This window comes from Calonectris borealis, chromosome 16 (assembly GCF_964195595.1).
Source record: "Calonectris borealis chromosome 16, bCalBor7.hap1.2, whole genome shotgun sequence".
NCBI lineage: Eukaryota > Metazoa > Chordata > Aves > Procellariiformes > Procellariidae > Calonectris > Calonectris borealis.
Genome location: NC_134327.1, coordinates 18,737,820 through 18,754,625, shown reverse-complemented (window position 1 = coordinate 18,754,625; position 16,806 = coordinate 18,737,820). Strand labels below are relative to the sequence as shown.

The 16,806-nt window shown below is 43.3% G+C and overlaps 1 protein-coding gene across 3 annotated transcripts; it reads left to right on the top strand.

The window, feature by feature from the left end:
* The first annotated feature begins 1,466 nt into the window (after positions 1 to 1,466).
* Positions 1,467 to 16,491, top strand: JPT2 (Jupiter microtubule associated homolog 2). Of its 3 annotated transcripts, XR_012676180.1 has the most exons (6): positions 1,467 to 1,680; positions 7,410 to 7,558; positions 8,056 to 8,198; positions 10,125 to 10,170; positions 10,901 to 11,145; positions 16,232 to 16,491. XR_012676180.1 is itself a non-coding variant. In XM_075165723.1 (5 exons), the coding sequence occupies exons 1-5, from the start codon at positions 1,571 to 1,573 to the stop codon at positions 11,083 to 11,085; spliced, it is 633 nt and encodes a 210-aa protein (XP_075021824.1). In that variant the 5' UTR covers positions 1,467 to 1,570; the 3' UTR covers positions 11,086 to 13,352. The 3 variants fall into 3 exon arrangements, 2 of the variants coding, with proteins under 2 accessions (XP_075021824.1, XP_075021825.1); XM_075165723.1 differs by lacking the exon at positions 16,232 to 16,491 and having other exon boundaries at positions 10,901 to 13,352; XM_075165724.1 differs by lacking the exons at positions 1,467 to 1,680; positions 16,232 to 16,491 and adding an exon at positions 1,718 to 1,836 and having other exon boundaries at positions 10,901 to 13,352.
* The last annotated feature ends 315 nt before the right edge of the window (positions 16,492 to 16,806 follow it).

The window sequence follows — 16,806 nt, the reverse complement described above, 5'->3', positions numbered from 1 at the left end:
AGGAACTTAGTTGTAGAGGTTGTATTCAGGCCATCATGTTTTATATAGCCCCTACCAGAAAAACTTTTCCACCCTGGGGACTAGTCAGGCAAGGGAGCAGGTTGCATTGAGAAAGTGCAAAAGTGTTGTTAAACTAGACGATAAGAAATTAAGAACCTTTTAAAAAGCTCAACAAAAACCTTATGAGTAATATTCTTTGATGCTTCCTTTCCATCCAGAGAGTGAGGACGCATCTCTACCACCTGTGTACTGAAAAAACTAGACTATATGACCAAGTTGGAGCTCTTTTGGTGCAGCTTCTCACCTCCTCTGTGCTGTGACAAAGGCTCACAGCTAAGAGAGTCCTTCAGTTCTCCTCCACCTTATGTCAAAGCTGGTACTGAATCCTATCACTTTCTTGTCTCTCAGATCATCTAACTTTGCCCTTAATGACCAAAACTTAACACTGTAAAAACAGAAGGAATGAGTTGGAAGTAAAGAACGATTAGCAAAGCAAGAAATGAAACAAAGCAAGATGCTGCAGCTAGAGTACATATTTTTAGTGTGTTGGGGGTTTGTTTAATCCTTCAAGACAAAAGCAGCAATACAGCTGCCTCTAAATTTACTTCTTGGCATATGGAAAGCTGTGAAGCCATTAAATAAAATCTTCAGCTGAAAATGTTAACTTGTAATCTTACTATCAATCAAAAATGTTTGGTTAAAAAGGCCATGCAAGTGCTGGCTCCTTGACTGTAACTGTACCAGCTCCTGCAAGCACCCGTTCCTCAAGTGTAGCAGTACCAGCTCCTCCATGCCCAGATTCTCCAGGAAACCGATGGCTTTCACGCGGCGGTTGCCCAATGCTGCTTCGGCTGCAGCCTGCAGAGCGGCGAGCGCTGCATGGACACCATTTCCTGCGGCAGGGAAGGAGGTGAACTGCAGCGGGTGGGTTGTTTGCCGTCAGGTTAGGCGCTGGGGTCGATCACCGTGTGGCCTCCCCACCTGCGGCACTTCCCGGGACTGAGGTGCAACCCCCTCCTCTCTGACCAACCCGGGTGAAGCTTCAGAGGTTCCCCGCAGACGCCACGCTGAAGTCATCAAGTTATAAAGCTGTCTCTCAGGTTATTCCTTATGATGGTCTTCCTCCTGATTTTCGCTTTACAGTGACGTTTTTGGGTGGAATGCCCATATAAGGCCCGCAGGGGCCTGGCTGCACGGCTGAAGCACGGACCGGAGCCGATCCCTCCCGGGCTGTCGCGGCCGTTTGCCACGGGGCGCCACCCCGCAGTGCGCAAAAGCGGCCGCCTTCGCCCGAGAGGCCGGGCCGGCTGGGCTCGTCCTGGGGAAGGGACTTCACGCTCCGGAGCCCGCCCTCGGGAGCGGGCGGCTGCAGCCGGGTCGCGCCCCCGCACGGAGAAGGCGACCAGGCGCGCTGCGAAAGCCGCACCCCTCTGCCGGCCGCTTACCGTCGGGCTGCCACTGCCCTACCTGGCCCTTTAAATGCCCTCCCGCCGCTCCGCCTCTCAGCCAACGGCCCTGCCGTTCCCTCCGACGGACGTTCGGTCTTACCAATGAGAGACGGCCAGGATTAATGACGACGCGGGCCCTTTTCAAGCTTCCCTCCCTCTGCGAGGCTCACCGGACAGGCGGGATATCGAGAGGGCGGGCTGCGTTCGATAGGCTGCTCGACGTGATGGACAGGTGGGTCAACCAACGGTAGGGCAGGGCGGGCCCGCCGGCGCTACCTGCGGTCCCGGCAGCCGAGGAGGAGCGCCGCGCGCGGGGCTGTGGAGCCGAGCCGCCGTCCGCCACCATGTTCCAGGGCCCCGAGGCCGACTCGGCCAAGCCCAGCTCCAGGTGGCGCAGCGGGGGTGGATTGGCGGTGCGGGGGTGAAGGGAGAAACGGGAAGAGCCGTGCGGCAGCGCAGAGCCCGCGGCGGGGCTTTGTTCGGGGTGAGGGAGAGGTGCAGGCTCCGGCTGAGGGCCGGGAAGCAGAGGGGATGGGCATGCTCCGTCTGAGGCGCGGCGCTGAGGGGCGGGAGGCAGAGGGGGGCTCCGGCTGAGGGGAGCGGGTCCCTACTGAGCGGCCTTTTCGGCCGCGGTGGGCGGGAACGCCGCCCCCCATCCCTCCGGTAGGCTCTGGGGCAGGAGGCCGGCGCGGGGCGGCGGCGCTCGCCGCCTGCCCAGTGGCCTTGCTGTGCCTCAGTTTACCTCTCCCGCGCCCCAGGGGCTGGGGGATGGCGCCGGCGGTGCCTGCCGCCTTGGGCTCGGCGCCACGCGTGGGGCACGCGGAAAGAGAGTGGGCAGCGCCGGTCCCCGTGGGGCCGCAGCGCTCGGCGCCTGGCCCCGGCCCGCTGGGTGGGGCGTTGAGCTCCTGCCGGGGGTTACCGAGCTGGAGAAGGCGGGTCTGGGTCTTGAGGGGGCTCCGTGTAGGAAGAAAGGCATGGCGCTGTGGAGGCCCTCCTTCCCTGTGTTTGTGCCCCCTCAAGGAGGGAGGAGGACCTGCTTACGCTCTGTGAAGCTTTGAGAGGATCCAACACAAACGCCTGCATAAGCAGATGTTATCTTGTTTTCGCCTTATGAAGTTGAAATATATTGTTATTCTTGGACGAGGGCATATATCCTAATAACTTGGCGCTGGAGTGATTAATCCATCTGCAAGGTAATCATGTGCTCGAAGGGGAAGGAAGGAAGTGTTTCGAAACTGTGTAAGGGTGCTTTAAGTTTGCCTTTTATTCCAGTTGCTCTAAGCTATGATCTGGTTTTAAAAGACTTCTGAGGATGCTCTACCCTTAATATAGTCTCTGAGAAGCTTCTGTTTGAAACCGTGTTTACCTCATAAACTGGGTTTCTGGATAGAGTCAGACCGTCATAACTTTTTAGTTAACAGCAAGCAAAGGTGGTCTTGTTACAGCTTGTTCTCTGGCATTGTGGCAGTGTTTTCATCGTGCCTGAGAACAAACTGTAGCAATACGCACAGCTATATAAACAGACCCGGCATAGCAAGCATGCATACTGCAGCACTGCAATACGTTACATTATTGGATTTTATAGAGTGGTCTCTGAGATGGTGGATATTGACATACGGCCTGTGCAGGCAAAAGCAAAAAGTACTTGTTTAAGGACACTTTTTCCAGAGCTTATTCTATTCATTCCCTAAACAAAACTTTATTTGATGATAACGCAAATCCTTTTGCAGCTCTTGATGTGTAGAAGTTTCTCTAATTAAAACTGAGCCTAATTCAAAGTCCTTCCAGCAACCACCAACAGCTGTGGAAGTGGGGAAAAATAACTCTTCCTAATGTGAAAATTTTTGCGAGGAAATTATAAACAAATGCTTTGCATTTTGAGAACTTTGTAAGACCGGGTATTACTGTTAGAAATAAATTATGCTAAAAATATTTTCAATGAAAGCTTCCACTTAAATAATTGTCCAGTGAGATGTATCTCTAATGATCCAGTTAATGTGTACAGTGATACAGCGAACAACTAGTTTGCTGAATCAAATTAACTGCCTAGTTTTATTTTATTAAACCTGAATAATGACACTTTCTATCTTTAAGGAAGTTTTGCTTTTCCAAAATAAAATGAGGAATTACGTGTCTAAGAGTTGCTGTTGCTCTGAAAGCAAAGCAGGACAGAATTGTATCATTCTGTTGGTGCAACACTGTAAAGATGCATTGCTTTTGTATATCCTCAATTCATCTAGTATATGAGCAGTTTCACAGCTACTGTATAGAGCTGAAAATGTTAAATGTAGCCATCTTGGAAATGTAATACTTGTGTTCCCCTCCTCCCCATCAGTGTTATTGCAGAACATTGCAGAGCTTTCAGATTGAGAGCATTACTGACTTAACAAAGCTTTCTCTTCATTTACAAGAAGAGTGAGCTATTTAACGAGCTGTTGAGTTTGTATTGATCCAACAGCGGGAGTGTCCCCAGTAACTTTCTGGTCTTTGCTTTAGAGCCTGGTGTTCCAAAGCTTAACACCTGCGTTCTGCTAGTTATCTTAGTGATGGTCTCTTACGTACAGTCCAACTCTCCTATTTTACCTGCTTTATTAGAAGTGTCTGAAAACTAGTAGGACTTCAGTGTTTAACTTTCAGGCAGAGTTAAAAAAATAAGTAAATATTTATTTATATAGCCAGTGTCTTGAAGTAATGGATAAGTCTTGGCACCTCTTCCATAGGTGGGCTGCAAGGTTTAATGAGGAAAGGGCGTTTCAAATTCAAGTGTGTTAGAATGTAGGGAAAAAACACCACAAGAACTAATTAAAATTCTTCAAGCCTGCCAGAAGAGAACAAAGCAATTAGTAGAGGCTTTTAAACTTACAGGGTAGGGTTCTTAATTTAGCTGTTCTAGATGAATTGACAGACTTCTAGTCTGCTGGAGGGGAGAGGGAGAAGAGGCAGATTTAGATTGCTTAGAAAACAAAGGTGTTTTTTTTTCATTACTGTTTAAAAGAATAAAACTACACCTTCCCTTCCCCCACCCCCCTGCAAAGGAAGAAAGAAGATCTAACTTATCTGGCTACAAGACACAAAAATATCTCTATGTAAACTGGTATAATACCAACATAAACTAAAATGACTATAAAGTATAAACTAAAATTACTATAAAATGTTGAATTTCCTTGTACTCTGTTGAAGCAACTCACACTGGCTTATCAAGTTTAGCGTGCTGTTTTCTTTGGTAGGATTCACAGGCTGAATCTTATTTTCTTACTTGGTGTGGGAGACCTGCACATCTCACTCTGATCTAGAACTGGGTGACACGGGAGTACGAGGAAGTCAGCAATGCTCTGGAGGCCACACAGCAAGAAAATAGTTTTGTATTCTCCCCAGTTTTTAGCTGAAGTAAAGGAGCACAAAACCCTGTCCTCTTTGCTGTCATAAGCTGGAAGACCTTATTGCTGTGCTTCAACATTATTTTTGGTAATTCCTGTGAGTGACTTATTTATCTGACTTCGCGTTAGTTGGAATTTTATGGACCTGCTGTTGCAGTCACTTGAAAGTCTATGGATTATTTGGGGGGTTCCTAGCAATTAGAAGTTTCTGAAATTGAGGAGGCAAATCCATTTTGTGTATATAGAGTCAAGACATGCTTTTGGGTGATGCTGACAGAAAAGGTCAAAGTGTCTCGTAAGCGATTTGCTGATTTCAAAGTGTCTGGTAAGCACCTGAAGTGATGCCTCTGACTTGCACATTGCAACAGTAGGGTTTTCTTAGTATGTATACTGAGCTGAAAATGGGAGGACAATATAAGATTAATCACTGTTGGATTTCTTTTGATGCTTAATTAAGTTTGTTAACTGAATAATCAAGACCTTTAATCTTAAAATGGGGTTTCTTTAGAATTTTTTTCTACAATGGATCTTAAATCCAGTTGCAGGACTGAGAAGTAATTTGATTCTTATGACTGGTTGTTTTTCTTAAACCAAAAAAATCTGAATGTAGTTATTTTGTTATTCCCTCCTATGCTTGTAGGCATGTGTTAAGAAAACAGCATGGTAAATGGAGTGAATCTATAATGTAAGAAACTCCATCTGTATAAACTACGTTTCTCTTCCTTTCAATCTCTTTGATAGTATACTTAGATTAGTATACTTAGAACTCAAGAAAGACTAGATGCGTTAAAAAAATAGCTGAAAAGAATGGGTAAAGTCAGAAATCACTTAAATTATATGAGGGATACTAGCAGACCTACTTTTTTTAACAGGAGCCTCTTCCCAAACTCCTCTAGTATTTTTTTTGATTGTTCCCTTTTCTCTTCCTTCCATCTCCCAAGTTTGAATGCTTAAACTGCCTCATGATTTGTGGACCATTGTGAATGATCGAAATACATATTTGCCTATACGATGTCAGTTTTAATAGTAGGTTTGGATCTTCTAAGATATGTGGAAAACCTGTAGCATAGTTGGATCTGTAGTCTGTTGGACACTAAATTGTAAATAAACCTTCTGCTCAGATATGGCCTTACCTGTGCAGTGGACAAGGCAGTTGTCCTGGCTTCTGAAATTCTAGTTATTCCCTCAAGCTAAAGAGGTTCATTAAATCCACAGTTGTACTACGGATTAAAATACTGAAATTGGCTAGTAAAGGCAGTCTCTCTGATGCTGGTTCTGACTATATAAACTACCAACAGGCTAAAAGAGGAACTTTTTCTCCTTTTTCCCAAAGAGAATAGAACTGCTTTGTGCATCCTGAGATCTGAAACGCTGACAAAGCTCATTTTTTGACAGGGCAGCTAAATATCTCTGTTTTTGTGAAATTAAATCTTAGCGTTAAATTGGAGTAGATCTTGGCTCCGAGAGGAACCTCTTTTTATGCCTGACAGATATCTAACCTGAAATGGCTTGCTTCTGTCACAGATCTATGCAGGGGATATGTTGTATTAATTCACTGATGTTTGAATTCTGTTCAGGTAGAGTGGGATAAAGATCTTGTAAAAAGTAAAGGTTAGTTTAGGTCCCAGATCAAGTGTTTAGATTGGAAGAGGTATAATTCACCTACTACTTTTGCTCAGCTGCTAAGATTGTGGGTAATTGGTCAAGTAGACAAAACTGTAAAGATTATTTTTGATACCTAGGTATTCATTGCTTTCCCATGCTTTTTCTGTTAATTTTCCAATTAATTCCACTGATTCTACTACTACATGGTGGTTCAGTTCCTTTTCAGGACAGGACCTGAAGCCTGTTGAGCAAGACATAGGTATTAACTGTGGACTTATTACTCAAGAACAAGCATGACTTTTGGTAGGTTTTCAAGAAGTCCATTTCTATTGTATCCTCCAATTTTTATGAGGATCTGTTTGATACAGCTCTGGTGCAGAGCTTTGGTTGTAATGGATTTGCAGCTTGACCACTAAAAATTTGGCTTCTTGGCATTCCACCTTTCCATTCTACACTCTGCAGTAGCTAATATGATAACTGATGGTTGAAACTAGCGAATTTTTTAGTAGTTATGAAATGTCTGCTTTTATTTAAAAGTCGATGGGTTTCAGTTGTATCACAGATGCAAAGTTGGTGCGTGCAATTTAGCAGAAAGTCTGATTCTGTAATGGTTATTTTTAAAATACTAACCAGAGTCATATGTCTTCTCTTAATCTCCTGTTGCTTCTGGAACACCAGGGATAGCATAGCCGTTTGTTCTGGTGGCACTGTTATGACCATTCCCAGTAATTGTAGATAACATAATGATCAAATTGAGTGACTAGGAGGCTGGCAATATTTGTGCTGAACTTGAGAATATTTCATTAGAACAGCTCTTGAAAAGTAGATACTTCATGGACATAGCAGAATTACCTGAAGTAAGTTCAAATATATATTCATAACATACGAGGGAGAATGGGGAGGGGACATCAAATATGTTGAACGCTGTAAATTTCAAACAAACTTTTGTTTCTTGCTTCTTTCATTCTGCAATGTGTAGGGTATTGAAGCCCCCTGGAGGAGGTTCTAGCAATCTCTTTGGGAGTACAGAAGAAATTTCTGCTTCAAGCAGGCCACACCGGATGGCATCCAATATCTTTGGAGCATCAGAAGAACCTCAAAACATTCCAAAAAGAACAAACCCTCCCGGTAAGAGCAGCTACCTCCTTCAGCGCAACTGGGCTCTGAATTGCAGCACAGAACTGGTTTTGTATTCCTAAAGTGGAACGCTGTGATCTGTCTGTCTTTTTATGTTGCATTTTTATAAATTGAGTGGGGTTGAACAACACATCTATTCAGACTTTTGAATATGAGTATTTCAGTGATCTACATGTTCACAGACTTTTTAGCACACCATCCAAGTCTAATTCTTTCCGAGTTGAGGTCGAGGAAATGATGAAAGGAAACTGCTTCTATTCTAGAGCTGTGTCATCAGTTAGCTGCAGTGAGTACAGCTGTGAATTTAAGACCCTCTAGTGAATTCTTGTTACAAAGGATTTCAACTAGTATCTTCAGGCAAGCAAAAGTAAGTCTCTAGGCAGTAGGGTTCTAGAAGTCTTTGAATTCCTTTTTTTTTTTTTTTTTAATATACTGTTGTAAAATTAAGTCATCTAGAAAAAAAAAAAAATCTAACAACTGCCTTGCAGGGGGAAAAGAAAGTGGTATTTTTGAGGATTCTAGTTCTGCTCAGCCTCGTCCACGCATGAATCCACCTGGTGGGAAGACAAGCGATATCTTTGGGTCTCCTGTATCTACCAGCGTTGTGCGAGCACACCCAAACAAGCCTAAGGTATTTGTACTTCTTTCGCTGTCAAACCAAGAAGGTAGCAGCTCAGCGAGTCGTCTTACAGCCTTGTCGCAATGCAATGCCTGTATTCTTTTTAAGATGACAGACCTGAATTATGCATAGGGTAACTTCAAATTAGACGGTTATTCCCAAAGTCTCTTTCTGATAGCTTGTTATCTTTGGTATATCAGATCTCAGCATGCTCTGCAGTTTGCAGTAAAACTATTAATTAGGCTGCGGGTGTGTGTTCAAAAAAAAAAAAAAAGAGAAGAAAATGCTTCTGAACCCTTTGGTCTTCCTTGAGAGTGAGGTACAGCTGGAGCTCTTGGCACACAGCCAAGAGGCATTTAAGCTATATAGGGAGAAGATACTTCTCTTTATTCTGCAGTTTGGCAGAGGTGATCTCGATGCCAATTCTGGAAAGTCTGTGAACACCAGTGAGCTACAGTCATAAATCTTCATGTGGCCTGGCTGTGCCCTTCACCTCTCTTAAATATATGTATCTACATTCAACATGAAAGCACTTCAGCAGGAGATTAAGCTTAAGTGATCAATAGTGAAAAAGCTAACTCAAAATCAGCTTTGAGCGTCAGGTCCAGCATGCACTTGATTTTGTGATGTCAGACAAAAGTGTGTCTTGCTATATCAGTTGTTATTTTTTGATCTTAAAGCTGGGATGTGTAATAGTTGGAGAGGTTTGTAGTTATGACCAAATCTGGTTTTGGGAAAAAGGAGGATACGTTGCCAATTACTTTATTCCTGTATTTAAATGCTCTATATTTGGATTTGCAACCTGCTGCCTTACTCTGAGTAGATACTATTAAGTGAGTAGCCTCTATGTTGGCAATGTTTTTGACATGTCAGATAGCATGTAAACTTAACATCCCATGAAACACAGCACACTCTCTTTGTGCTGAAAAAGTAGTAGCATTTTTCCTGGAACCCTAGGAAGACAAGATTAGTCCAATTTAACAATTTTTCTCCTTTTTCCCCTTAAATTTGAAGGTGCTGATAGTGTGGTTTTGCCTAACTTCTTATGCAGACTCTGGAGTGTATTTTGAGGGATTTGGGTCATAAGAAAGGAGGAAAGAAAAAAAAGACTGGGAGCTAGGTTTTGTCGGGAGTAGTGCTGTTGGTGTAGGAAAGGGCTTTGTTTTGTTCCTCTGTACCTCTTTATCGGGCTGGTGTCAGATTCTTTTTAGTTGCTTTTTTAAAAATTTAACACATTAATTCCTGTGAATTCCTGACTAAATGGAGGATAACACTTCGGAAATTCCTGTCTTTAATTAGAGCATTGGAATTGTGGGAAATACTGGAATGGAAAGGTGATAGCATATTTGCAAAAATTACTGCAAGTTGAATTTCATGGGTGGGAAAACATGCAAGCTTTTCTGATGTATTGCTGTGTATTTCTGACAATCAATTGGGATTGTTGGAGAAATGGTCTTAAAAGGTTCTGTTAATTACCTGACCGTTTGGGTCACTATGGATACTCACTGAAGACAGTAATTGCTGAATATAAATAGGGTGCTCAAGGGCTGCTTGTGTTCTAGTTGTGAATGCCAACTTCTCCTGGGTGGTAGTGGGTGCTTGACAAGAATGGTAATTCCAGAGCTTTGGACTAAACTGTTCACCACAGACGAGTTTTGAGCCTCTAATAAACTAATGTAGCGTCTTCATCTGTGTTTCCATGAATTGTCTGAGATGTGCACCTTGACGTAACATAGGAGTTGCCTTCTACCACTGCTTTTGGGATTATGTAGCGGTGGAGGGGATGCAGGGCTGCACACAGTGTCTGTAGCTGTTGGCTTTTACCATGATAAATGTATAAACTTAGATCAGAAACAAAGCAAAACTTTCTGAAGGATTTTGTGACAGTTACTGTTTGAGAACGATGATATACTAAGATAGGTTTTGGTTTCTTTGCAGGATCACATTGTCTTGAAAGAAGATGAAACACCAAAGAAGCTAGAAGGTCAGCAAGAGAAATTCCTGTCTCTGTTCTCTTTGAGAAGATAAGCTCTGAGGAACAGTTTCTTATGCTTCCTCTTAAAAATATAAGACTAAGGCTGGTGTTTAGGATAATATAACTGAGAAGTTTTCCTTCTCTTAGTCAGAAATTTAACCACTTCACTTCAGGGAAATGCTTCTCTTCCTCTTATTGAGGAGAACTCCACAGGCATAAGTCTTGATACTCTGTGTGTGTTTGTACTTTGCTTGATACCATGTGTGTATATACAGAAAAACATCCTATCAGATTGCTTCTTCCTCCCTTGCCATCTCCTTTAAGTGTATAACATTGGCCTTCTGTAGCTGTAAGTAATGAATAGCTGACTGACAAAATGTATTATTGCTCAGCTAGTTATTGTTAAAGAAGGATGGGAATGCTGCTTTCAAGCTTAGTATGAAAGAATTCATTGATATGTTGCATCTCTTAATTGCCTGAAACTGCCAAAATAATTCTGAAGGTATATTGCTTAGCCTACATATCTTTGTTAGAAAGATTGCTGAAGGAAAAGAGGAATTGCTGCAAAAAGTGAAATTCTTCCTCAGCACCTGTTTCCTTCAGGAAAAATGAACAGATATAGAGAAACCTTAGTGTGCTATGGGTGGGAGATGTGGGAAATAATGCAGCCAACAGAAGACGAGGCACTTTGTGCACTACAGAATAGCAAGTTGATCTAATCCCTTTTCTTTTTACTCAGCTACAGAAAACATCAAACCACAGGTGGAAGATGGAGGCGAGAAAAAAGATCTGGGCAAAGAGGAGCGATGCAAGGAGCCAGAACCCAAGATAGACAATCACGAGCCCCGATTAGGGCCAAGGCCACGCTCACACAACAAAGTTCTTAATCCGCCGGGGGGGAAATCCAGCATTGCGTTCTATTAGGGTCATCTGTTCACTTTCACTAACGGAGTCTGCACAGAAACTCTTGTCTGTGGTTGCGAGGTCAGTTTATAGACTATTGTTTGTGGATAGGTTCTTAGGCAGATGGATGAGGGTTATGCTAAGGTGTGTAGGAAGGATAACCTGATGATTTGGGGAGGGAGGGCTGGGGAGGGAAAGGGTACGCTGTGGAAGATGTGAGTATTGGCCTGCCTGGGTGGGTGGCAGAGGGGGGCATTAGTGTAACTTTGTGAAAGATCAGTGCTACTTTGTGGTGAGTTCATCAGACCGTTAGGTTCTTAGCTAGCTAGTGGCTCAGGACGCTCTTGTGGAGTCAGGCTTACCCATACAGTCAACACGTGAAACATTGTGAATGGGTAGGGACCTGGAGGTCACACCTGAAGGATTCTGAAGCACAGCGGGTAGGCTATGCTTTCCTCTAGGCAATCGGATGCAGCTTCACAGTGTGAGTTGACTTGCAGTCACTTTAATGTAAATACGTTCCGCCGGAACAAGTAGTGCTACCGTGGTTTTGAGTGTCTTCAGTCTTTGGTTCTCTCTCCTTTCTTGCTTTGCAGCACATGATTGCTGATACAAGGACAAAACGTGCTGAAAGTTTCTTTTATACTCACAAACCATCATATGTTAACAAATACTATGGTCTTCCCCTCCCCAGAGTATTCAGGCCTTTCTGATGCCTTCAGTAATCTGCTGATTACTACAACTAGCTTTTGACAAGTGATAATATCAGTCCAACATACTGTTTCATGTAGGTGCTTCTAGAAGGCTTTTATTTAAAGTGTCCTGGTTGAGTGCTTGCACATTTTCTGGTAAAGATGTGGGTGCAAACAATAGCTTTATGGTACTCTCTGAACAGAAGAAACTTAAAGTGTACCATTACTGCGGAGAATATACTGAGGTGTCCAGCCAGCTAGCTTTGACCCAACCTGTATAGAAATGCCTTCGCTTCTGCAAAGGTTTTTACTTTGTACCCTGCGGAAACCAGGACTGTTCTACTGTCTTCACCACAGTGCATTTTTTTTTTTGTTTATTTGCCTGTGCTGACTCTGTTAGTGAATTCTCTTGTCTTTGGTCAGCCTTACATTTGCCTTTGCCTCAGATTTTTGTTGATAAGGTTGGGAGAATTACATGGATTCTCCCCAAACCACAGTTGTAGTTGGCTGAGACATGCTGTAGACTATCCTAGTTGGAGAAACAAAGACTTCAGCAATACAAACCTTTTGGTTGTGCTGGCTATCTTAAATCATGTTTGGAAGATGTGCATGTTTTGCACAAACATTTGTTGGGGAGGGCAGCTGCCATCATTTGTTCTCCGAATGGACTTTCTGATCGTATCCAGAGCTTTGATATATGAATGTTAACATTAGGTGCTTACTGTTCAATGTATTTAATAGTGACTTTTTAAATTTGACATATCGAAACAGGAGTTGTTCAGGTACACCAAAGAACAAGTGGCCTTATCTGCGTATATCCACTGCTGTTCTAGCCCAAGTTCCCTCGGAACTGCTGCTGTTTAGAGGGGACTATCTCTGGGCTAGGTGCTAAAACACTCTGTGATTATAGTGCTTCTAGACTGCCCAGTTCCGCTGACGTCAGAAGCGGTGGATGAAGACTTAGTTGCCTTTTCAAAGAGTGAAAGTGAACTATATGGGGCAGTGCTAAGGGTAGAAATAGCCATGGAAAGTAGGGATTTCAATGCCTTTGTACCTTTCAGATAGATTTGGAGCTCCCTGTTATTTGGCCCCCTAGGAAAAACGAGACGGTGATTCTAACTGCAACCTTGTAATGGATCTATGTTACTTCCAAACATGTATTTCCTAGCAGCTATTCTTGAGTCTGTGCTGTCTAGCCTCTGGCTGAGTCTGACACGCCTATCTGTTTCAGGTTTTTTCAGTGTTTCCAGTACTTGACAGGGTTTTAAGAGGCTGTGGAAAAGAGGATGCAGAGGCTGCTTTCTGCATTGAAGGGTCTGGTGTAATTGGCGCTGTCTGTAATACTGAGCTTAGACTTGGCATCTTTTAGTACCTGATGTGCATTGGCTACAGTGCCTGTCTTTTAAACAGCAACTTCCAGCTAGGCCTTAAATTAGTTAAACTGTTCATTTTCTTGCATTTCTTTCTTTGGAATCTAAACCATGTTTTCAACTCATCGAGTAAGATTGATAAGAACATTTCTCCGGGACAGAAGGGGATGGAAATCAAATGATAAATCATGCAATTGCCAATAAACCTCTGTATTTTGTTACTTCATTGTGTGCTGTAGATGTCTGCTTTATAAATTAATCTGTAATCTAGTTCAACCTAGATACACTGGTGAATTTTGTTATCTGAAATTGGAAAACTTGCACAAATCTTTTCAGGCCTTCTGCAGTGGGGATATGCTTTGGAGATGCGACATCCTGCTGAAGGTTGCTCCTGAGACAAGCACCTCTTATCCCTGGGCAGTGTGAAGGGACAGTAGCAAGGGCGGGCTGTTCAGGTCAACGACTTTTTGTGGGCAACATTCCATGGTGTTCTGTACAACACAGGGACGCTGTTAAGCTCTTCAGCAATAGGGTAAATAGACTTAAATATTCAAATATTTTAAATATTTAAGTCTCTTTGTAGAATAGTGTAATAATTCCCCTTGAGCATGCATTGCTCTTTAATGTGGAGAAGTCATACCCCCACTTCTACGCTTCCGATAAGTGCATAGAACTCTCCTCGTGTGCCAAACTGTCTTGGCTGACAGCGTGCAGGTAACCACAGCTACAGAAAGTCCAGTTCCGGGTGAGCTGGACATGGTGGCGTCTCAGCCAGGGTGTTCTAAATCTGCTGCATTCGTCCCTTAATTTACAGATTGGGGTTCCCTACAGAGCCTCTCGGCCAGCACTTGTTTCTACAGTGACTTCTGTATTTTGTACTGAGAGTTTTGCCGTTTATAGTTCAGAACTCTTCTCTCGAGCATGCACAATGCCTTGGGTAGGGTCTGCTTAGCGTGGGGAACTTGTGAATATCCTTGATAGGTAACATATTAGCAGCAAAGGACTGTCCTTCCTTTGAACTGCTGCCAACTAGCAGATTACAATATAGTTTCACTTTGCAACTCTATACATTACCTCATTACTTTGCCCCTAAATTGAAGGTTTGTAGCTTAAACACTTAGGATAGAATATTATCCAGGTTACTGTTTCAGTCTTGGAAGGAAAATGATTATATCTGTTATAATAAGCTTAGCTTGGAAAGTGGTTAAAGGATGACTTGCATGCTTTCATAAGTCATGTGTACAATTCTAGGCATAGCTGCTGCTTAGTTCCTAAATATGTCACCATACCTGTCCAGTAGAAGACAACACTGTTCTAACGAACTGCGGTGTGTCACCCCTCCTGATCGACCACATCAGTGCATGTTTTCCCCTATTAAGACTGCTGGCTGCCATGCAACACCTTTTAAGCAAGCACTGTCTGATGTTGTCCTGTTACATCACTGCATAACCGTTTATAAACAGCCCACTTTGCACTCTTAAGGAGGAAGATTAATGTCCTCTGTCAGTGTTTTAAGTAGCATTACTGTGGTTTTTTGAAGGATTTATAGAAGTTAATCAGACATGGACTATCTAAAGTACATTCTTGGGGCTTGTTTAGCAAGAGAACATATGTAAAATAGCGTTGTGTGGCTGCAACTATTTAAGCACTAAATGAGTAACTGTTGTGGTACGTTCCCTGAAATATTCTCGCAGTTGCTTACATATAATATGATCACACTGGCGCATGGACATCCAAGTATCTTGGCTACCTGTGTGATCGTCTGGTGGAACAGTTTGACGCTTGCCTGTCAACATGTGGAGTGTGCTCAGTTGTCACCTTGCACCTTCGCAGTTGGGAAGCCAGCTGGTCACCGAGCATTTTGTTCTCTGATGTGTCTGCTATTGAATTTCAACTTGAAGCTCTGCTGAAATCCTGTATCACTTCCCTTTGGAAAAGGTGATGGTTTGGAATGTTGTTGAGGCTGGAGTTTTCCATTGTTTATTTCTCTTGAGGAATAAAGTAGGGTCACAACCAGGATGCTGTGCTATACTAGACTAGAGAAAGCAAAAGGATTCTGACCTCTGTGAGCTAGGCTATCTGCTGGTAACAGAGGGCAGGATTACAGAGAGACTTTGGCATATGACAAGCCATTTATGTCATGACTTGTTATCAGCTGTGCAAGAAGTAGACTGGGTAATGGTTTATTGCTAGCCAAGAACTGATGTACAGAACCCCCACAAACAGCCAGCAGACTAAGCTGGATGTCCAGGCTGCTAGCCCAATTGCTACTTGCTCCTCCCTCTGAAAACACAGTCAATGCGCAGAAAGAGCAGTTTTTAATTATTGTGCTAAATTTGCAGCCCTGATTATTGTTTTATCTTGCTTCTGGGTATGAAGATTATCCTCTCTTGAATCTGGCTTTCCCTTTCTTTCCTTCTCAAGCAGGTCAAAATGCTGGCCATAACCAGCAAGAACGCAGTAATTTGCTTTACCCGTCAGCCTCTCTAGCTCCAGCCAGCTTCTAATTCTGGTCTCTTACCCTACTGCTTTCTTCCTCCCTCCTGCATGTATGTATATTTTAAATAGTAGCTGTGCTGCCTTAGGCTTCTCGATTATCCCTCCCGTGCTACTGCTATATGCCACTTAAGCCAAAAACACAAACAGCTCTGTCTCAAAGTGTATCAGAAGCATAAAGGTCTATCAGAAGTAACTGGGAACTTAATGTTGTGCTAGTTTCTTTGTAAAGATGATGGCTTTTCCTCCGCTGCCACTCCCACAAACTTACATAAACGTATGCTCCACTGTGTAAGTGTTTAACGTTCTGGCTTCTGGGAGCATGATCTGGAGCGTGATGAGCAAAAAAAATCCACCTTGGTGTGAGCTGCCTGAACCAAAGTCCACTTTCAAGTTTGAGTTTATATTTTAAGAGCTGCAATCCACTGTCTCTTACGCAAGAGGAAGGTTCTGCCAAAGAATATTGTTGAAAAGCTTACCACTTCCAGGGCTGCCCAAGGCTAGGGAGAGGCTGAGGGATGGGGGGTTTCAGTTACCTGTGTTCATGATCAGTGCAACAATACAAAAATCAAACAAAAACAGCTGATTGTTTCTTTCCATTTCTTGCAGCACATTGGCCTCTGTGAATGCCACCCTTTCATTTTCATGACAAACTCAAACCAAGTAGAGAGCCATGCAATTACTTTGTAAAAAGTGTCTCAGAAGTGAGCTCTGGCATCTCAATAGCAGGTGTCAAGCCAGAATCGGGAAGACAGGCAAAGTGAAGGTGGCTTTCCTGTCATCAGTGGAGTAATTAGTGAAAAAAGCAGTTAAACAGGAATAACTGGAAGCTGTTGATGAACTCTGATGAAGATGAGCAGGTACTGTTGCAGGAAGGCTCATTCTTTGCGACCTCATTGTTGTTATGTCAGCTTCAAGCTTTATTAATCTGAGCTGAAAGACATAAGCAGTCTTTTAAGAACAACTCTTTGCCTGTAAGAGGCTCTAGTAGAATCCTCCCAGCCTAAAGGTGGTCTTTGTGCAACAGACTCGAAGGTCACTAGAATCTCTTCACGTCTTCAGTTACATGAAAGGGTTTCTACAAGCACGTGCCAGGATCTTTGTACTATGGCATCTACAAAAACCTCTGCAGCCAGCAGAAGTTCTCCTTCTAGGCGGTGAATGTAGGAAATATGCAGGAATGC